At 40.7% G+C, this 21,190-nt stretch overlaps 2 pseudogenes and 1 gene segment (V, D, J or C); 2 read left to right on the forward strand and 1 right to left on the reverse strand.

Moving 5' to 3' along the window:
* LOC134316941 (zinc finger protein 850-like) overlaps nucleotides 1-21,190 on the reverse strand; it is a 1,214,164-nt pseudogene that overhangs the window by 646,392 nt on the left and 546,582 nt on the right.
* Nucleotides 1-21,190, forward strand: part of LOC134316904 (NACHT, LRR and PYD domains-containing protein 12-like) — an 84,850-nt pseudogene that overhangs the window by 45,235 nt on the left and 18,425 nt on the right.
* On the forward strand, nucleotides 9,395-9,997 carry LOC134317633 (immunoglobulin kappa variable 3-11-like). The segment is given in 2 exon segments: nucleotides 9,395-9,535; nucleotides 9,642-9,997. Coding segments are annotated over 2 exon segments (408 nt in total).

The following is a 21,190-nucleotide window of genomic DNA, read 5'->3' on the forward strand; positions in this document are numbered from 1 at the left end:
AATACTGACTGGTTCCAGTTTCTGCTGTTGATGGTTAAAATGGTCTGTTTGTTCCACAGACCAGCATCTCAGTTCCAGCTCAGTTCAGCTAAACCTTGTAACTCTTTCTGATCATTTATTACAACTTTTATATAAAACTATCATCTGTCTTTATTTAGATAATATGGAGTATTTTAAATTATGTGGACACCCCTCCTAAATACTGAGTACATGAGTGCAGGCCACAATTACTATAGTAAATAAAGGGAGAATAAGAGACAGTACAGGAGATACTTCCATATGTACCAGCTGATTGTTCTTTCACCATAAGGTGGCAGTATTGCATCTCTGAGTGACACATTCACACTGTTCCACTCCAGTGATTACACATACACACACACACACACACACACACACACACACTACATGCTTCAGTGCTCTGTCAGTGTTTAAAGCTCTGTGAGTTTAACACTTCATGACTGAGAGCTGCTGACCAGCATCTTCACCCACATCAACCATGACCTTCATCTCCATCTTCATCTGCACACTGGCTCTCTGCACTCAAGGTAACATGATGCTTTATGTTCTACTGGTGAGGAGGCTCTGCCATGTGGAGAAGATCCACTAGATGAACTTCAAACTCCACATGGTTCTTCATGTAGTGAACGTCTTTATTCTTCTTCTTGTTTTCAGGATCCAGAGGTCAGGTGACTGTGAGTCAGAGTCCTGCAGTAAAACATGTTGATCCAGGAGCTTCAGTCACCATCAATTGTAAAACCAGTTCTAATGTCTACAATAATGACTTTTTAGCCTGGTATCAGCAGAAACCTGGAGAAGCTCCTAAACTCTTGATTTATGGTGCTAGCAGCAGAGCATCAGGTATTCCAGATCGTTTCAGTGGCAGTGGATCCAGATCTGACTTCACTCTGACCATCAGTAGAATTGAGACTGGAGATGCAGGAGATTATTACTGTCAGAGTTACCATAGTGCTGGTGATATCTTCACACAGTGTTATATGGTGGTACAAAAACCTGGGTGAGTGGAAGTGTACAGTAACTGCACTGCTGCAGCTGGGACCGACTGCAGGTGCTGAGAGGGAGGATGTGATACAGTACAATCATTCACTCTGTACAGGAAACACCTCACTCACTCACTACTTCTCCTAAATACAAGCTTCATTATTATTAAAATAATAACAACCACTTCATCCTGATCAGGGTCACAGTGAGTCCAGAGCTTACCCAGAAACACAGAATGTCGACAGCATTTTGCATGTTTGCAGACAATGGGAGAAAATCTCATTACCCATGAAGAGAACATGCCAAAGTGTTTAAAGTACAAGCACCAAAAGTTAAAAATTGAACTCTGGACTTAATAATAGCAGCTGCACCACCACCTTTCATAAGAATTTTCTGTTAAACCACTTCAGTTTTGGTTGATAAACATGTGATGTGTTTAAATTTAGACCTTCAACAGATAAAAAAGAAATGGTAAAAGGTTTTAGTTTATGTTTTATGTGGTTTTGATGAAGCTTTACCTCTAATATAAACCTCATTTTTAATATGTGGTTGTGTCCTGCCCAACATCACCAATAATGATCAGTGGAATAAGTTCTCATTAATCATGCATTATATCAACTTGATGGGTGAGGTGTCAAGGAAAAGGAAATCTTTAGTGATTAGATATCTGGGCTGAATCCCAAACCCTCATTGATGCCTCCTTTTATTCTTGCCTTCTACGTCCTTCAGCCTAAGACACGCCTCTGATTAAGAATAAAAACTGAACCACTTTACTAAACGAGATGACACAGTAAAAAATGTAGTAATTGAGGACCTCAGTTCTTGTTCTAGAAGGAAGGAATTCAGTAATTAAGTAGATGACATTTAAGAAACATAATGCACCTCTGACACACCACGAATCACAAATCATTGTCGTCTCCTGATTGTAAAACCATCCATGCTGCAAATGATGAAAATGCTTTTAGATTTGAAGCAGAACTGTAACTGCTGTGTGACTGATCACCCAAATCAGCTATAGTAGAAGTGTACGTTCTCTTCTACTGTTACTATTACTGTACTATTAGTGCCTGAATGCCAGTAGGGAGATTCACTTTTTTAAATCTTTTCCAAAATGTTCACATATGTAGGTGACAGAATTGACAAATGTGAATGTTTTTAATTAATCATATTTTTAACAACTTAATTACCATGACCTTTTACCCTTCACTCTTGACGGGAACCCCTGGAGCCCTGCATGTACATGTAGTGTATATCTCTCTCAAACGTGTGTTATTACATTACTCCAACTTCTGCATGAATCCTTACATCCTCAGCGTATCCTTCATTAGTGTTCTGCCCAAAACCAGGAGAAACACAACAAATCAAAATCATCAATAACAACACAAGAAAAAGAATCACACAGGTTTGCACTATTTTCTTATCAGTTCTCCTCTTGCTTCACCACTTCCTCACTGTCCTGGTAGTCAGTGGTTGGTGTTGCACTACAGGTTTATACTGGGGGATGAGATGTATGAGTTTGTGATCAGATCTCTCTAGAGGAGTAAGCGTCGTCAAGCTGTATACCTCTTCAACATTAGCATACAGAAGGTTCAGTGTTCTGTTCTCTCCTGTTTTGCACTTTACAAACTGACTGAACTTTGGTAGATGTGAGGAAAGACAAGTATGACTGAAATCACCAGACACGGCAATAAATGCACTGGGGCTCTGATTCTACACTCTGGCAATAGATGCACGTATGATGTCACATGTTGAGTCAGAACAGTTCAATGTCTAGTTTGCACAATACATCTTTAACAGTAATGTGATCAGGATTACAAGACCTGTTATTCACACCACATCAAGCACTCTACCTTTCCTCTTACCTGACTGTTAATAAACTCTGTCCACTCTCAGTCATCTTAAAACACAGTGTACTTCAATCCTGCAAATCCTGCTGTATCTGTGTTATAGCAGACAGTTCATCCATTTTATTTGCCAGTGAGCATACATTCCCCATTATGATGGAAATGAGAGACGGTTTATATCTCCGTTTCTTTACCTTCAATTTTGCTCCTGCTTTGGAGGCCTAAAACATGTCTCAGCTCTGCTAAATTTTCCAGGCACTGTGTTGCAACAACGATAAGCTCTTTAATAATAAAGCTGATCTCTGGTGTAAACGATGCAAAGACATGCATCACACATAGCTCAAAAACCCCAACAAATGAAGCATTTTATAGTCAATACAGCTGTAAGGGTAGTAAAAAAAAGAAAGGAGTTGCCTGGTAAAACACAATAACAAATAATAAAAGAGACACTGAGTACTGTAACAGGCAGCCACTCTCAAATAGAGTTTAAGGGAATGTCGCAGTTCTAGTTGACTGGAACGTTGGAAAACTTGCCTGGATGAGAACCTGTATAGGAATATGACTGTAGTGACTCTCACCCCATCCTCCAACCAGCTTGGAAAACATATTTTTCTGCTTACTTGAGAGTTAAGGATCATTCTGACCTACTTAAGAAACTTGTTTTTCACATATTGACACAGATGTTACTTTCACATATTTTAATGGTCAAGTCTGGTCTGGGAAGGCCACCATTTAAACTGAATAATTTGGGAAAGTAGCCATGGTTTCCATTACAGAAGCAGATTTTGTGACTGGCCACCTCCTTAACTTCCTTTCACATGTAAAAGGCAGACTAGAGCAAACACATAACTTTTGTTATTATTAATAGGATCATCCCTCGACTTGGCAGAATCTGTGAACTTATCGTAATTAACATGTCAATTTCTGTTTAATTTCCTTTTATTTTCATTTTGCCACACGCTACATGGCCTCATTTTTTTATTCCTTGTTTTTAGATTTTTTAGTTAATATTAGATTTTACATTTTCAGCATTTAGCAGACGCTTTTATCGAAAGTGACTTACACAATGAGCAGAACACGATGAGTAATTGAGGGTTAAGGGCCTTGCTCAGGGACCCAACAGTGGCAACTTGGTGGTGGCGGGGCTTGAACCAGCAATCTTCTGTTTACTAGTCCAGTATCTTAAGCACTGAGCTATCACAACTTCACTTGATACTCATTCTAAAAATATGTTCAAAACCTGAAGTAGGTATTTCTGATGACGTGAATAACCTCCAAATGCATGGGGCCCTTATGCTGTACGTGCAAAGAACGCAATCTTATCAAGAGCTGGAATCGATCAACTTTGGTATGGTCTAGTAATGAGTTTTCACTTGCAGAAGCATTCCTTTTACGAGAAAAAAGGAACATTTATATGTGCTTGTTTTCAAAACTGGGAAGCTGAAATGCATAAACTCTTGCTTCACCCAACCTTGAGACATTGTTATGAACTTGGTGCAATGCCCAGAAAGGGGGAAAGTCTGGCCAACTCACTCCTGTTCTCACGCAAAGGTCTTAGTTAACTGCGCCTGAATCACTACTTTATATGAAGGGGAACAGTTGCTGGTACTGATGGGCTCAGCAGTGGGACAGTGCGCATTGCCCGGCATTTCTGGGTTAAGTTGATCTCCTGCCAGAGCTGAAGTTGCTCCCCAGCTGATGAGAGGTGGGTGATGATAGCTTAATTCAGGGTGTATATGCGCTTTGCAAGTAGTTTTAGGTTGGGAATTATTACTTATTATATGTGTAACTATTGTGCATTATAATAAAGCTATTATAATCACAAACCAAGCGTGCCTGCTGTCTGACTCCTGACAGTGAAAGTGTGAATCATCTATACTAAAACATTGGTAGAACACAATTCTTAACAAAGTATTGATTTAAAAACAATATCAAAAACAGTAACGATACATAAATGGTATAATTATAGTTCAGGACAGTATGTCTATATTCTGATACTATATATATACATTACAACAATTGTGTGTGTGTGTTTGGTATAAGGGGAATAAATGGTCTGAGGCCTCCGTTGTTTGAGTCCAGATTTGAAATTCTGTAGTGAAGTATGACAGGTGTCCTCGTCCAACACATTTTATTTTATTTATTTTTTGACTCAAATTCATACACACACAATAGGAGGAAGTAGCTCCATGTTACTGCAGATGGCCCAAAGTATGTGGACACCTGACCATAAGCTTTCCATTCCAAAGCCATGTGGTGTAGCAGAGACATTAATATTTATGCAACCTTAAATAAATTCGGTCTGCACCGTATGTTTGTTATTTTTTTACTACTGTATATTTGCTTTATATATGTTAAATTGCTTTGTTAATTGTTCTAGCTTAAAGACTTATAGTTCTATGACCACAAGGTGACAGTATTACATCTATCAGTGACATTCAGAGATTTCATCATTTTAATTGAACCACTGAGAAAATTAATAAAGATGAAAAACGTTTAATGGCTGCAACAATCTGAAATAACTCTTTCACAAAACCTTCATATTACTGTTTGTGGAATGAGCTCTGAACTTTAACTTCTGGGTTGTAGAAACTAGCTAGTGTTGGTACTACTGATGTTCTCCTTATTCACATGTATTTACTCTGAGGTCTAATCTTTCCTCCCGAAGATGAATAACAGAACGTGTGTATGTGGAATTCAATGCTTCATTTCTTTTTCTTGAATTAAAAAGTTAAACAACCAACCAGAAGCAGCTAATTATAATGAGTAGAAGCTAAAGTGAGAGAACATGGGGGTGAAAGTGAGATTTGCATGAAGACGGCTGAGTGATCTGCTTTCTCCCAGAATAGAGCAGCACTTTCACCAGATGTTCATCCAAACTCACTGAAGCACAACACACAGCACTGAATCTCCAGCTAAAGATCTTCTCTCCTAACACTCATCATGATGATGAACTAGAAGAAAAGACCAGACAATGTCCAAAATCAAGCTTTATTTCAGCACAGCAAAACTACAGGAAGAGCAACAGGACACTGAACAGAGGAAAGACAGAAATGCAGCATTGTGTAGAACTGAAACTCCATTGTAGAAGCATGTGGAAGTGTCTCCATGTTCAGTTCTATCTGGGAGCTGCTAGTGTAACCCAGGTGGTAGGGGGGGGGGGAAACCTACTAGCCACCTTACAACAAGGGTATAGTTATACTTGGGGGTGCAGCAGAAATGGTCAGTGATGCACAGAGTCAGGAATTTACAAAGTTTACAATTTTTATTACCACAAAAATAAAAGACAATTAAAACATCAAGTTCATCACAATCCCTTGGGTCCCAGAACTGCCAGTGGAAGGAGTAGAACAAAGTGGGCTTGTCCAAAAGTCCTATTGCACGACGACAACAGACTCAGTCCAGCTTACTCAATAAAAACCGCCACTACAAAGAACAGAGAAAGAAGGGTATACATTTACCTTCCTAAAGGCGACACTTTCTACCATCACAGAGAGGAAACTACCACCTTACACTACGACTTAGGTCAGGAACTAACATACACCCATAGGAGCCTGAGTCTACATAAAAACCTATACAGATGGGATCAGTTTTATAACACACAAAAATATACTCAATCATATGCAAAAGAAGTAATTAATAATACACTCTTCAACCTATCAAATGAACAAATAATAAATCACACTACCACAAAACGATGTAAAAGAAAACCTATCCACTGGTACAAGCTTCATTAGACATAAGCTACTATGGCTAAAAGTTCATTTAAAACCTCTAGTCTCACAAATAAGGCGGCTTAACGTTAACTTTAAAATACGGGAACGGAGGCACACTGCACAAACACAGCGCTTATTTCTTTTCACATATAAGAGAGCAAGCACTTAACTTTGGGAAGGGTGAGCGTTCTCACCCTTCCTTATCCCAAACACGCGTCACAGTCTGCTGGCTCCAATCCTGTGCCACTCGAAGTCGGTGCACCTCGCCCTCGAACCAGCAATATGAACGACCAGTCGACACGTCTCTGATTCACCAAACAATTGGTTTCTCGTAGCTTCCCCCTTTCTCTGCGCTGTCCGTTTGTCGCTCTCCGCGTGCAGCTCCCGTCCCGGCTTCCTGTGTCCCGTCCTCTGTCTCCCGACTTATCCACTCGTCCTTTCTTTTATTCGTTCCGCCGCCCGCCCATTCCTATCATCTCTCCACAGTCAGGTCCTTCCCAGGTGTCACCAATTAACTCACTACCCCTCCAATTTAGTCACTCGTGACACCAGCCTTCACACTGGTTCTTTCTGAATACGACGGGATGATCGACGCCATCGTGAGAGACCTTACAGTCAAACTCCTCCCCCTTTTCCCACTGTGCTTTGCTGAGAGTCAGGGTGCTGCCACGCCTCCAACCATCCACCTTCTGTTCTTCTGCTCCGGTCACCACCCCGTCCTGCACCACTGTGCCGTCCACCGTCCAGCTCACCAGCGCCCCCTGTGGAGAGTAACCAGACAGCAGGCAGAGCAGCGAGGCCGATCCCTCAGACAGCTGCAGAGAGGAGGGAGGGAGCAGAGACACGGACGGCTTCACCGTGGGACCGGCTGTACAGGAGAAACAGAACAAAAAGTCCCATTTAGAAACGTTTCCACATCATTTCCTCCTTACTGCTTATTAAGCATCCAGACTGGAAATCTTCATCTGTGTTCAATCATCAATGCAGTGCTGCTGCACACTGTTCTCACATCACTGCAGTTCAGTAGAAACATCTGCAAGCTTCTGTTAGCACATATTCAATATCAACTCTTATTACTTTAGCAGTCAACACCAGATGTACAGTCATGTGAAAAAGTTAGAACACCCCATGAGAACTTTTGTCTTTTTGAACATATTTAAACATATAGACATTTGAGCTTCATTTGAACAGTACTGAGAGATGGAGATTATATCATTAAACAAATAAAACTGAAAAAAAAAATACTTTTAAACACAAGCTGTAAAAATGTAATGAACAAAAATGAAATTTATTGTGAGGAAAAAGTTAGGACACCCCCACGATTACTACTTAAAATGTCTAAAATTAGAATCAGGTCACCACATCAGCTGTAATGATTAGACCATCGTAAGAGAACACTGGAGTTTTATTTAAAGCTCAGACATTAGTTTGGTTTGCTCTTGATTGTTGAAGTGAGTGTTATCACTATGATGAGATCTAAAGAGCTCACTGAGGCCTTCAGAAAGAAGATTGTAGATGCATATGAGTCTGGGAAGGGGGTTAAAAACATCTCAAAACAATTAGAAAATAGTTACAAGTGATGAACTTTTAAAACAACCATCAACAGGGCTAGGTCAGTCCATCCTAGCAAGTTCAGCCCAAAAGCAGACTGCAAGATGTGTAAAGAAGTCTCCAATAATCCTACAATGTCACGGGACCTACAGGTCGCTCTTGCCACAGTTAATGTCAAGGTACATGCATCTACATCAGAAAGAGACACACATTTTAATTTTCATGGGAGGTGAGCAGGGAGGAAACCCTTGCTGTAAAAAAAAAAAAAAACATCAGGGCAGGACTAAAGTTTACCAGAGAAACACCAAGACAAAGACCAGGACTTTTGGAACAATGTGCATTAGACAGATGGATCCAAAGTTGAATTATTTAGGCACAGTAACAGAAGACATGTTGGGTGCAAACCAAACACAGCATTTGAGCACAAGAACCTCAAACCAACTGTGAAGTATGGAGGTGGAAATGTCATGGTTTGGGGCTGCTTTGCAGCAGCAGGGTCTGTTAAGCTCTCTATTATATAATCCACGATGAATTTTTCTCTGTATCAGAGGGTGCTTGAGGAAAATATAAGACCATCTGTCCAAAAACTGAAGCTGAAGCGGAGGTGGACCATGCAACATGACAACGACCCAAAACATTCCAGTAAATCCACCAAGGAATGAATCAAAATAAAGAAGTGGAGAGTTCTGGAATGATCAAGTTAAAGCCCAGATCTTAATCATATTGAGATGCTGTGGGGTGATTTTAAACAGGCTGTGCATGCAAGAAACCCCTCAAACCTCACACAGCTGAAGACATTCTGCATGGAGGAGAGAGAAAAACTTTCTCCCAGTCGATGTCAGAGACGGTAGATGGTTATAGGAAACGTCTAACTCAGGTTATTTCAGACAAAGGGAAAAATACCAGCTATTAGGGCATAGTGAGTCCTAACTTTTTCACATGACTGTAGCTGATTACAGAAATATTCATTGTTTAGCACAAACACACAGCAGCATTCGTCTGGATTTTACATCAGCACCAGTCACTCGTACCAGTTTACACCAAACTTCATCAACCAGAGACCAGCTTTATATTTACCATCAAAACACCTGCACATTTATTCAGTCTTTAATATTCAGCCGTCAATAGACACACAATCACTAAATATTACAGTTACTGTATAGTTATTGTTATTAATTACAAATATTTTAATGTAGAAGAAATAAAACTACTTACTTGATACATTCCAATGAAGCCGTCGTACTCCAGTGATTATACACACACACACACACACACACACACACACACACACACACACACACACACACACTATAAGAGCTGTAGTTCTGATCAGACTGGGTTCAGGACTTTCAGAGTCACTGAGACGCAGCACAATGATGAAGGTTCTGATTCTACTGCTGAATACACTCGGCCTCCTCACTCAACGTGAGATTCACTGTTTATTTACTATCTTCATATCAGTCCTCCAACATCAGCGCTCACCATCACCGTCTCTTTATCACCTTCAACTTTTCTCTCTTCTTCTCTTTAGAGTCGTTTGGAGAAATCATCTTGACTCAGACTCCAGGATCTCACTCGGTTTCTCCAGGACAAACTGTTACCATCAACTGCAGAGCCAGTCAGGGCATTAGCAGCTACATCCACTGGTACCAGCTGAAACCTGGAGAAGCTCCTAAATTTCTGATCTATGATGCAACTGGTCGTCAGTCTGGGATTCCTGAACGTTTTAGTGGAAGTGGATCTGGTACAGAATTTACTCTAAAAATCACTGGAGTCCAGGCTGAAGATGCTGGAGATTATTACTGTCAGCAGGGTCAAAGCCTTCCATTCACACAGTGTTATTTACTGGTACAAAAACCTCCCTCAGCTGTAGAGGAAGTTCTCTGAAACACACTGATCTGAGAACATCTGCAGAGCTGCTAAAGCTGCACTCCACTGAACATCATCATCTACAAAGCACTACAGTACTGAGCATGTTCCTCTCTTTGTGGTGTTCTCCTCACTGTGGAACAGGGATTCTCATCAGCACATGGAACATCTCACTAGTAGAATGAAGGTTTGAGATGAAGCAGCAGTGCTAGAAGAGATGATATGAATGAAACCATCATGACATGTTATGTACATTCAGATAGATTTGATTAAAGTGAATGTAAAATATACTACAGGGCCAAAAGTATGTGGACACCTGACCATGTGCTTGTTGGAAATCCCAGTCTAAATCCATGTTCCAAAAAAACCCTCCCCCTACTTAACACAAGACGTCAGGTTCTGATGCTGGACATGAAAACCTGCCTCACAATTGATGTTTCAATTCAGTCCAAAGGTGTTCAATAGGATTTAGATCAGGACACTAGAGTTCCTCGTCATATCGCGTCTTTATGGACCTTGTTTTGTGCACAGGGACATAGTCATGCTCAACCAGGAAGGGGCCTTTCCTTAAACTGCTGCCACAAAGTAATTAGGAGGGGTGTCCACATACTTTTGGTCATATAGTGTTCGGTCTGATCAATTCAAGTATCAGTTCATACAAACAATAAAATGTGCTGAGAACGATTCATCACTTAGATCAAATCTCCTGATTGGTCGTTTCATGATTGAATCGATTCCTTTCTACCCCATAAATCACTGAACACGTAACACTGTGCAGAATTACAGATGAGCTACAGTCAGTAACAGTATACCTACAATGTAAACATATGGTAGATTCACCTAATAGTGGATATGAGGAGGAGGAGGAGGATCTTCATCTACACTCTCTGTACTCTGAAAATAAAACCTGATCATCATTTGATGTGGTTTTAAACATAACCAGTTCTCACCAATATAAAATGAGAGCTGATGATCAGATGATCATGAGGATTCTACAGAATATTTAAGATGAAATACTGACTGGTTCCAGTTTCTGCTGTTGATGGTTAAAATGGTCTGTTTGTTCCACAGACCAGCATCTCAGTTCCAGCTCAGTTCAGCTAAACCTTGTAACTCTTTCTGATCATTTATTACAACTTTTATATAAAACTATCATGTCTTTATTTAGATAATATGGAGTATTTTAAATTATGTGGACACCCCTCCTAAATACTGAGTACATGAGTGCAGGTCACAATTACTATAGTAAATAAAGGGAGAATAAGAGACAGTACAGGAGATACTTCCATATGTAGCAGCTGATTGTTCTTTCACCATAAGGTGGCAGTATTGCATCTCTGAGTGACACATTCACACTGTTCCACTACAGTGATTCCACACACACACACACACACACACACACACACACACACACACTACATGCTTCAGTGCTCTGTCAGTGTTTAAAGCTCTGTGAGTTTAACACTTCATGACTGAGAGCTGCTGACCAGCATCTTCACCCACATCAACCATGACCTTCATCTCCATCTTCATCTGCACACTGGCTCTCTGCACTCAAGGTAACACGATGCTTTATGTTCACTAGATGAACCTCAAACTCCACATGGTTCTTCATGTAGTGAACGTCTTTATTCTTCTTGTTGTTTTGAGGATCCAGAGGTCAGGTGACTGTGACTCAGAGTCCTGCAGTAAAACATGTTGATCCAGGTACTTCAGTCACCATCAACTGTAAAACCAGTCCTGCTGTTTACTCTGATAGCAACGGTCAGTATTTAAACTGGTATCAGCAGAAACCTGGAGAAGCTCCTAAACTCCTGATCTACTTGACTAACAGAAGAGAATCAGGTATTCCAGATCGTTTCAGTGGCAGTGGATCCAGATCTGACTTTAGTCTGACCATCAGTAGAATTGAGACTGGAGATGCAGGAGATTATTACTGCCTGAGTGAACATAAGATCAGTGGTAGCTGGATCTTCACACAGTGTTATATGGTGGTACAAAAACCTGGGTGAGTGGAAGTGTACAGTAACTGCACTGCTGCAGCTGGGACCGACTGCAGGTGCTGAGGGGGAGGATGTGATACAGTACAATCATTCACTCTGTACAGGAAACACCTCACTCACTCACTACTTCTCCTAAATACAAGCTTTATTATTATTAACATAATAACAAACACTTCATCCTGATCAGGGTTACAGTGGTGTAAAACTGGTGTAGACTACAGACACATTTACTTGATCATTTAGTCCCTTATGATGTTAATAATCTATTGGTGGACAGATGGAGACACGTTGAGCTTCATTAGTTTATCTGAGAGTCGTTCAGGGATGATGGTGTAGAGAGCAAAGCTGAAGTCCACATACAGAATACAGGTGTACATGTGAGAGCTCCAGATGCTGTAGGATGTAGTTCAGGACCAAATTAATGGTACTCAATAATGGGTGGAGTGGGTCGTGCAGAGCATCAGTCATGGATTTCAGATCATCCAAGATCATGTTTTTAAATCACTTCATGATACTTCAGCTTTGTTGCTGCTTTTAACCAAAGTGTAGAAAATACAGAATATTCAGATCATATTAACAACAGAAGCTCTAAACCTGAGAGGACTTGAGTTTAGAAGAACTCTTAAAAGAGAATTGAACTGACAGCAAGTTCCAAGATGAAGCAGTAAACCAGAAGATGGTTCAGTTTAATCATACTGCATACTATAGTACACACTACACTGTAAAACCAAATAAGTTCAGAAAACTCAAAACTTTTGTTGTAACTGATTACCTAAGAAAATTTAAGTTTATGTAATATATTTTTTAAGTATACTGTACTTAACAATTATATTTTCAGTGAACTCTTTTTTAGTGTTCATTTTAAGTTTTCTGAACTTATATATAATATTTACAATTTACAATATTTTAAGTTCTACATACTACATTAGTGTTAGTAATATAATTTGATTAAGGTCCACCAACTTAACCATAACAAAATATATAGATAGTAGACAACTTATTGCTTTTAGGAAAAAAAGATAAAAGTGTGTCAAACTGCTAGTCAATCTTAGTCAAGATCATTTAAACCAATGAATTAAAAAATGAATGAATTAAAAATTTTAAGCATGTAATTCACAAAACATGAAATAACACCAATGTAAGAATAAGTTATTTATTAAAGTTATAAAACACTTTAAAAACAAACTGCCATTCCAAAGGCAATAACACAAAAAACAGGCTGCCATTCCAAGGCAATAACACAAAAAATAGGCTGCCATTCCAAGGCAATAACACAAAAAATAGGCTGCCATTCCAAGGCAATAACAACTGTTAGAGCTCGAAATATCTTCTATAATTAAATATTTCACAGTAAACACTCAACAGATAATGACACTGAAAATGTGAAAGACATTATCTTGAGGTAAACACAAAAGAGCACTTCTCCCCCCCTGAACATCATTTATACCTACACAGCTGTATTGAAAGCAATCAATATATAACCTTAACACCACCTCCTTATTTCTACACACATTCTCCATTCTATTAGCTCCACTTACCATATAGGAGCACTTTGTAGTTCTATAATTCCAGACAGTATCCATCTGTTTCTCTGCATACTTTGTTAGCTTCCTTTCATCCTGTTCTTCAATGGTCAGGACCGCACAGGACCACCGCATAGTAGGTATTATTTAGGTGCTGGATGATTCTCAGCACTGCAGTGACACTGACATGGTGGTGGTGTGTTAGTGTGTGTTGTGCTGGTATGAGTGGATCAGACACAGCAGTGCTACTGGAGTGAAACAGATGGAGAAACAGTCTGGAATTGTAGAACTACAATGTGCTTCTATATGGTCAGTAGAGCTGATAGAATGGACAGTGAGTGTAGAAACAAGGTCAATGTCATGGCGTGTATGTTATGTTTTAATGTATATACAGTATATACAGTGCCTTGCAAAAGTATTCAGCCCCCTTGAACTTTTCAACCTTTTGCCACATTTCAGGCTTTAAACATAAAGATATGAAATTGTAATTTTTTGTGAAGAATCAATAACAAGTGCGACACAATTGTGAAGTGGAACGAAATTTATTGGATATTTTAAACTTTTTTTAGAAATAAAAACCTGAAAAGTGGGGCGTGCAATATTATTCAGCCCCTTTACTTTCAGTGCAGCAAACTCACTCCAGAAGTTCAGTGAGGATCTCTGAATGATCCAATGTTGACCTAAATGACTGATGGTGATAAATAGAATCCACCTGTGTGTAATCAAGTCTCCGTATAAATGCACCTGCTCTGTGATAGTCTCAGAGTTCTGTTTAAAGCGCAGAGAGCATCATGAAGACCAAGGAACACACCAGGCAGGTCCGAGATACTGTTGTGGAGAAGTTTAAAGCCGGATTTGGATACAAAAAGATTTCCCAAGCTTTAAACATCTCAAGGAGCACTGTGCAAGCGATCATATTGAAATGAAGGGAGTATCAGACCACTGCAAATCTACCAAGACCCGGCCGTCCCTCTAAACTTTCAGCTCAAACAAGGAGAAGACTGATCAGAGATGCAGCCAAGAGGCCCATGATCACTCTGAATGAACTGCAGAGATCTACAGCTGAGGTGGGAGACTCTGTCCATAGGACAACAATCAGTCGTACACTGCACAAATCTGGCCTTTATGGAAGAGTGGCAAGAAGAAAGCCATTTCTCAAAGATATCCATAAAAAGTCACCTGGGAGACACACCAAGCATGTGGAAGAAGGTGCTCTGGTCAGATGAAACCAAAATCGAACTTTTTGGCCACAACGCAAAACGTTATGTTTGGCGTAAAAGCAACACAGCTCATCACCCTGAACACACCATCCCCACTGTCAAACATGGTGGTGGCAGCATCATGGTTTGGGCCTGCTTTTCTTCAGCAGGGACAGGGAAGATGGTTAAAATTGATGGGAAGATGGATGGAGCCAAATACAGGACCATTCTGGAAGAAAACCTGTTGCAGTCTGCAAAAGACCTGAGACTGGAACGGAGATTTATCTTCCAACAAGACAATGATCCAAAACATAAAGCAAAATCTACAATGGAATGGTTCACAAATAAACGTATCCAGGTGTTAGAATGGCCGTCAAAGTCCAGACCTGAATCCCATCGAGAATCTGTGGAAAGAGCTGAAAACTGCTGTTCACAAACGCTCTCCATCCAACCTCACTGAGCTCGAGCTGTTTTGCAAGGAAGAATGGGCAAAAATTTCTGTCTCTCGATGTGCAAAACTAATAGAGACATACCCAAAGCGACTTGCAGCTGTAATCGCAGCAAAAGGTGGCGCTACAAAGTATTAACACAAGGGGGCTGAATAATATTGCACGCCCCACTTTTCAGTTTTTTATTTCTAAAAAAAGTTTAAAATATCCAATAAATTTCGTTCCACTTCACGATTGTGTCCCACTTGTTGTTGATTCTTCACAAAAAATTAAAATTTCATATCGTTATGTTTAAAGCCTGAAATGTGGCAAAAGGTTGAAAAGTTCAAGGGGGCTGAATACTTTTGCAAGGCACTGTATATATATATATACTGTATATACAGTATATATACAGTATATACACACACATATATACATATATACATATACTGTATATACAGTATATATATGCATTCAAGTGCCCTAATAATCATAATCAGATGTGAAAAGCAAACTGCATAAACAATTGAACATCACAGTAAACGGTCTTTCCAGCATTAACATGCTGGTTGGAAAAATATTAATCTGTAATAATTTTGACAGTTGAATAATTCAATCAAATGAGCAGTAATATTCTGACAGAACAGACCAAACAATCAAATAACGTTTGACTCAAAACAACAAAAAGTTAAATTAGTAACAGTTTACAATCAACTGCATTTTTAAATTACTTAGCCTGAAGCACACACGCTCACTGGCCACTCGATTATAGACACCTCCTTGTATCTAATGTGTAATAGAATGAACAGTGAGTGAACATCTCTGCAGCACTGCTGTGTCTGATCCAATTGTACCAGCAGAACACACACTAACACACCACCACCATGTTAGGGTCACTTTGTGAACTGTGGTGGTGGTGTGTTGGCGTGTGTTCTCCTGGTACAATTGGATCAGCAGGACACCCCCTAACACTACCACCACAACAGAGTGACCCTAACATGGTGGTGGTGTGTTAGTGTGTGTTCTGTTGGTACAATTGGATCAGCAGGACACCCCCTAACACTACCACCACCACAGAGTGACCCTAACATGGTGGTGGTTTGTTAGTGTGTGTTCTGTTGGTACAATTGGATCAGCAGGACACCCCCTAACACTACCACCACCACAGAGTGACCCTAACATGGTGGTGGTGTGTTAGTGTGTGTTCTGTTGGTACAATTGGATCAGCAGGACACCCCCTAACACTACCACCACCACAGAGTGACCCTAACATGGTGGTGGTGTGTTAGTGTGTGTTCTGTTGGTACAATTGGATCAGCAGGACACCCCCTAACACTACCACCACCACAGAGTGACCCTAACATGGTGGTGGTGTGTTGGCGTGTGTTCTCCTTGTACAATTGGATCAGCAGGACACCCACTAACACTACCACCACCACAGAGTGACCCTAACATGGTGGTGGTGTGTTAGTGTGTGTTCTGTTGGTACAATTGGATCAGCAGGACACCCACTAACACTACCACCACCACAGAGTGACCCTAACATGGTGGTGGTGTGTTAGTGTGTGTTCTGCTGGTACAGTAGGATCAGACACAGCAGTGAATGGAGTGAAATGGCTGGTCAGTGTACATGTATGGAACATTTATGCACATGTGCATTCAAGCTTGGTTTAGTGTTCCAACAAATCATTTTTCAGACTCAGCAGGCATGGTTTCAGTGGTTTACCATCATCCAGACACATCAGTATTTCCTGGACAAAGGTGAATGTGTGGATGAGTTTCTTTGGATATTGTAAATTGAAAGCATAGATCAAGCCAAACAACACAATGAATGCATCAGGCAACCAGGGAAGATCACTCACAATAATGCCCCCCTCAACTACAACAAAGATGCTGTTGGGGCTGAAGGAGGCTCCACCAGTATTAAAAAGAGCAACAGGAGTGTCAGTGATATCTGGCTCCTCTTCCTGCTGCAAAACACTCTAATGAGGAGAGTTTCAGAATGAAGGCTACAAGTCATGAACTGTATGTTCATCATTGCCCTTGTCACACTTTTATAGGTTTGCATTTTTAAGCCTGTCTTGATGCTTACACCTTGCATTTCTCACCTGGAAATACAGTATACACACACACACACACACACACACACACACACACACACACACACACACATATATACAGGGGTTGGACAATGAAACTGAAACACCTGTCATTTTAGTGTGGGAGGTTTCATGGCTAAATTGGACCAGTCTGGTGGCCAATCTTCATTAATTGCACGTTGCACCAGTCAGAGCAGAGTGTGAAGGTTCAATTAGCAGGGTAAGAGCACAGTTTTGCTCAAAATATTGCAATGCACACAACATTATGGGTGACATACCAGAGTTCAAAAGAGGACAAATTGTTGGTGCACGTCTTGCTGGCGCATCTGTGACCAAGACAGCAAGTCTTTGTGATGTATCAAGAGCCACGGTATCCAGGGTAATGTCAGCATACCACCAAGAAGGATAAACCACATCCAACAGGATTAACTGTGGACGCAAGAGGAAGCTGTCTGAAAGGGATGTTCGGGTGCTAACCCGGATTGTATCCAAAAAACATAAAACCACGGCTGCCCAAATCACGGCAGAATTAAATGTGCACCTCAACTCTCCTGTTTCCACCAGAACTGTCCGTCGGGAGCTCCACAGGGTCAATATACACGGCCGGGCTGCTATAGCCAAACCTTTGGTCACTCGTGCCAATGCCAAACGTTGGTTTCAATGGTGCAAGGAGCGCAAATCTTGGGCTGTGGACAATGTGAAACATGTATTGTTCTCTGATGAGTCCACCTTTACTGTTTTCCCCACATCCGGGAGAGTTACGGTGTGGAGAAGCCCCAAAGAAGCGTACCACCCAGACTGTTGCATGCCCAGAGTGAAGCATGGGGGTGGATCAGTGATGGTTTGGGCTGCCATATCATGGCATTCCCTTGGCCCAATATTTGTGCTAGATGGGCGCGTCACTGCCAAGGACTACCGAACCATTCTGGAGGACCATGTGCATCCAATGGCGGTGCCGTGTATCAGGATGACAATGCACCAATACACACAGCAAGACTGGTGAAAGATTGGTTTGATGAACATGAAAGTGAAGTTGAACATCTCCCATGGCCTGCACAGTCACCAGATCTAAATATCATTGAGCCACTTTGGGGTGTTTTGGAGAAGCGAGTCAGGAAACGTTTTCCTCCACCAGCATCACGTAGTGACCTGGCCACTATCCTGCAAGAAGAATGGCTTAAAATCCCTCTGACCACTGTGCAGGACTTGTATATGTCATTTCCAAGACGAATTGATGCTGTATTGGCCGCAAAAGGAGGCCCTACACCATACTAATAAATTATTGTGGTCTAAAACCAGGTGTTTCAGTTTCATTGTCCAAACCCTTGTATATATATATATATATATATATATATATATATATATATATATATATATATATATATATATATATATATACACTGTATAGAGAGAGAGAGAGAGAGACAACAAAGACTGACATAACTTTGCAAACATAAATAAAAGGAAACCGAGGATAATCTGTTATGCTCATACTGCTACATAACACATGTGCACGCAAAGGGAGTCGGATTCTGGTAGGGAGGTAGAATTCGGCACAACATCTGGAATAGCTACTCGCTGAATTGACAACACACTGACTTCAGACGCACGCCCTTCTACAAACCATCAAGTATAGGGAGACGCAGCCCCTGTAGGTGATGACGACAGGATGCAGCGAAATTCTTTAGTGCACTGACTAATCTGCCATGTGAAACTAAAAATAATCGAACCAAATGTATATAATGTGACATAACCTCAAACTTTAGTTTGGCAAGTGTAAACAGATACACATTGCTTACATTGAAGGTCTTGAAGAACTCTGAGGCATCCTCGCGCAGGTAGACAGGAAGTGCATGAAGGGACAAAGTGCATCTTACATTGACATCATTTTCTTCCTTGATTGACAAATAAAAAGAAATAGTTATTGTAAAAATTTAATCAAGCACAAGTCTGTTCTGCCTATATCATTTCTACACACAAAATAATTTAGCCCTCCAATTCAACTTGGCAGTATAGTGGTTCAGCTCCATACTAATACATGAATTTATTTTAACTTTATTGTAACTAAGTATCGGACACATGAGTATTGTACTGTATGTATCCTTTAACCAGAAACAAAGTTTAATAATTTTGATACTGATAGGCTAGGTTAGGTTGGGTTGACCCATAGAGACAAAAGAAAAACGAGAGACCGCTCAACAAGACAGTGACGGCAATTCCAGTCACTATCCTGGCACTTCACTGCAGGCTGGGCCTTCCCAACAGTGATTCAAACATGTGCATAAAACATTCAGTTAACATTCGAGATATGTTTATTTAAAATATTAAAATCCGAGTCAGGCTTCTTGTGTGTTCCATATGATTCCTTTAACAAAGAAATTAAACATTCAGTCTGCAACCTGTACTGATAAGGGGAAAAAACAATCTAAGAGCCATAGAAATAAGAAGTGACAGCTCCATTTAGATAGCTCTTTGTAATAACAAGATGCTAACATTAGCAAATTTGACATTTATGGTGGAGAGCATTCAGTGACTGGCCCATTCTTGGTACATTTAAATCTACTGCATCAACTAATGTTAACCTTAATTTAACTCTGCACCTTTGTTTGATTTGCTTGATCAATATTGTGCTGATGGCAAAGTGAATTCCAAACGTACCTGGCGATTATAAGCCCCAAGCATCTCTCGAAGTGCCACTGCTGTCTTGCCTGTCTGCAACGCCTTCTGCCTGAATAAGGCAATCAGTTGTGGTGTGCGTCGGTCAAGCTCCGAGTAGAACTGGTTGTGCAAGTTCACATTTGTTACGCGATGGAACTCCGCAAACACCTGCAGACACACAAATACATATGTCTACAGAATACTTGTTTCCAAGCATCTTACTGGCTTGCTAAATGGCAAAGTGTAAATTGAGTTTGGATGAGATTTTGTAACAAATGTTTAAGGATGGGCAGACTAAAAACGGTACAGTCATTACCTGTGACTCCATTCGTAGGGCTGGCCAGCTTCTCAAAATGTCCTTCACCAGTAGATCTCCTTTAACAATATCTTGCCGATGAAGAGCAAAAGTTGTCTGCATGAGTTTTCCAATCAATAACTGGTTTCCCTCAGCCTTTTCAACTTCATGTATGATTTGTAGTCTCATCTCCTCCAGAGTATCCTGGTTCTCTCCTCTGGGAAAGTTGGGAAGGAAGTTGACCTCAGATCGTCGAGCTCTTTTAATATTGGAATGGGGGTGATCATTCTCAGGGTTGTTTTTGCTCCTCCTGCCTACATTGACAGACACCTCTGCACACCCAGATCTGGCCAGTTTTGAGCGAAAATTCCCCATCTTAAACTTTAAACTAACCTTCCATCCATACCAACCAGTGTCACTTCCAAGCTCTCTGAGGCACGGATGTGCAGTAATTAGAGCCTCAGCTGCCTTCCCCACTTCCCTGTCATTTAAGTAAGGTTTGAAGCTGTGCATTGTTTCAGCCATTTTTCCCAGGATATTGTGCTTTAGGGATCTTGTCAATTTCAGCGTCTTTCCAGACCTGTCAAAAACACTGTTTCCTTCTTCAAGTACATGTTCCACTTCAAAAGAAAAGGTTGGCACAGGAAAAGAATCAGGCCAACTCTTCCGACGCAGTGTTAAAGGTACATGTGGTAGTATGTCTGTATCAGAACTTGCAGTCGAATTGTCATCACTTTCTGATCTCACTACTTTTAACGTGCCCTTCTCCGGCAATTCCTCAATGTCACCAAGTACACTAAGTTGTCCATCAAAGTCGGGATCCTCATACTGAAGGCTGAAGTCACCGCATAGTCTTGGCTTGAATCTCTCTTGCATTATGCTCTTCAGCTCTTCCACTGACTTTGGGCGCTCATTTAGCGTGAGCTTCATGGCAATATCTGTGGCAATATGTACACGTAGCACAATTTTCTGGGGAGCAGCCATCTCAATGACAGTGTTCTGTTTT

Source organism: Trichomycterus rosablanca, chromosome 1, assembly GCF_030014385.1.
Source record: "Trichomycterus rosablanca isolate fTriRos1 chromosome 1, fTriRos1.hap1, whole genome shotgun sequence".
NCBI lineage: Eukaryota > Metazoa > Chordata > Actinopteri > Siluriformes > Trichomycteridae > Trichomycterus > Trichomycterus rosablanca.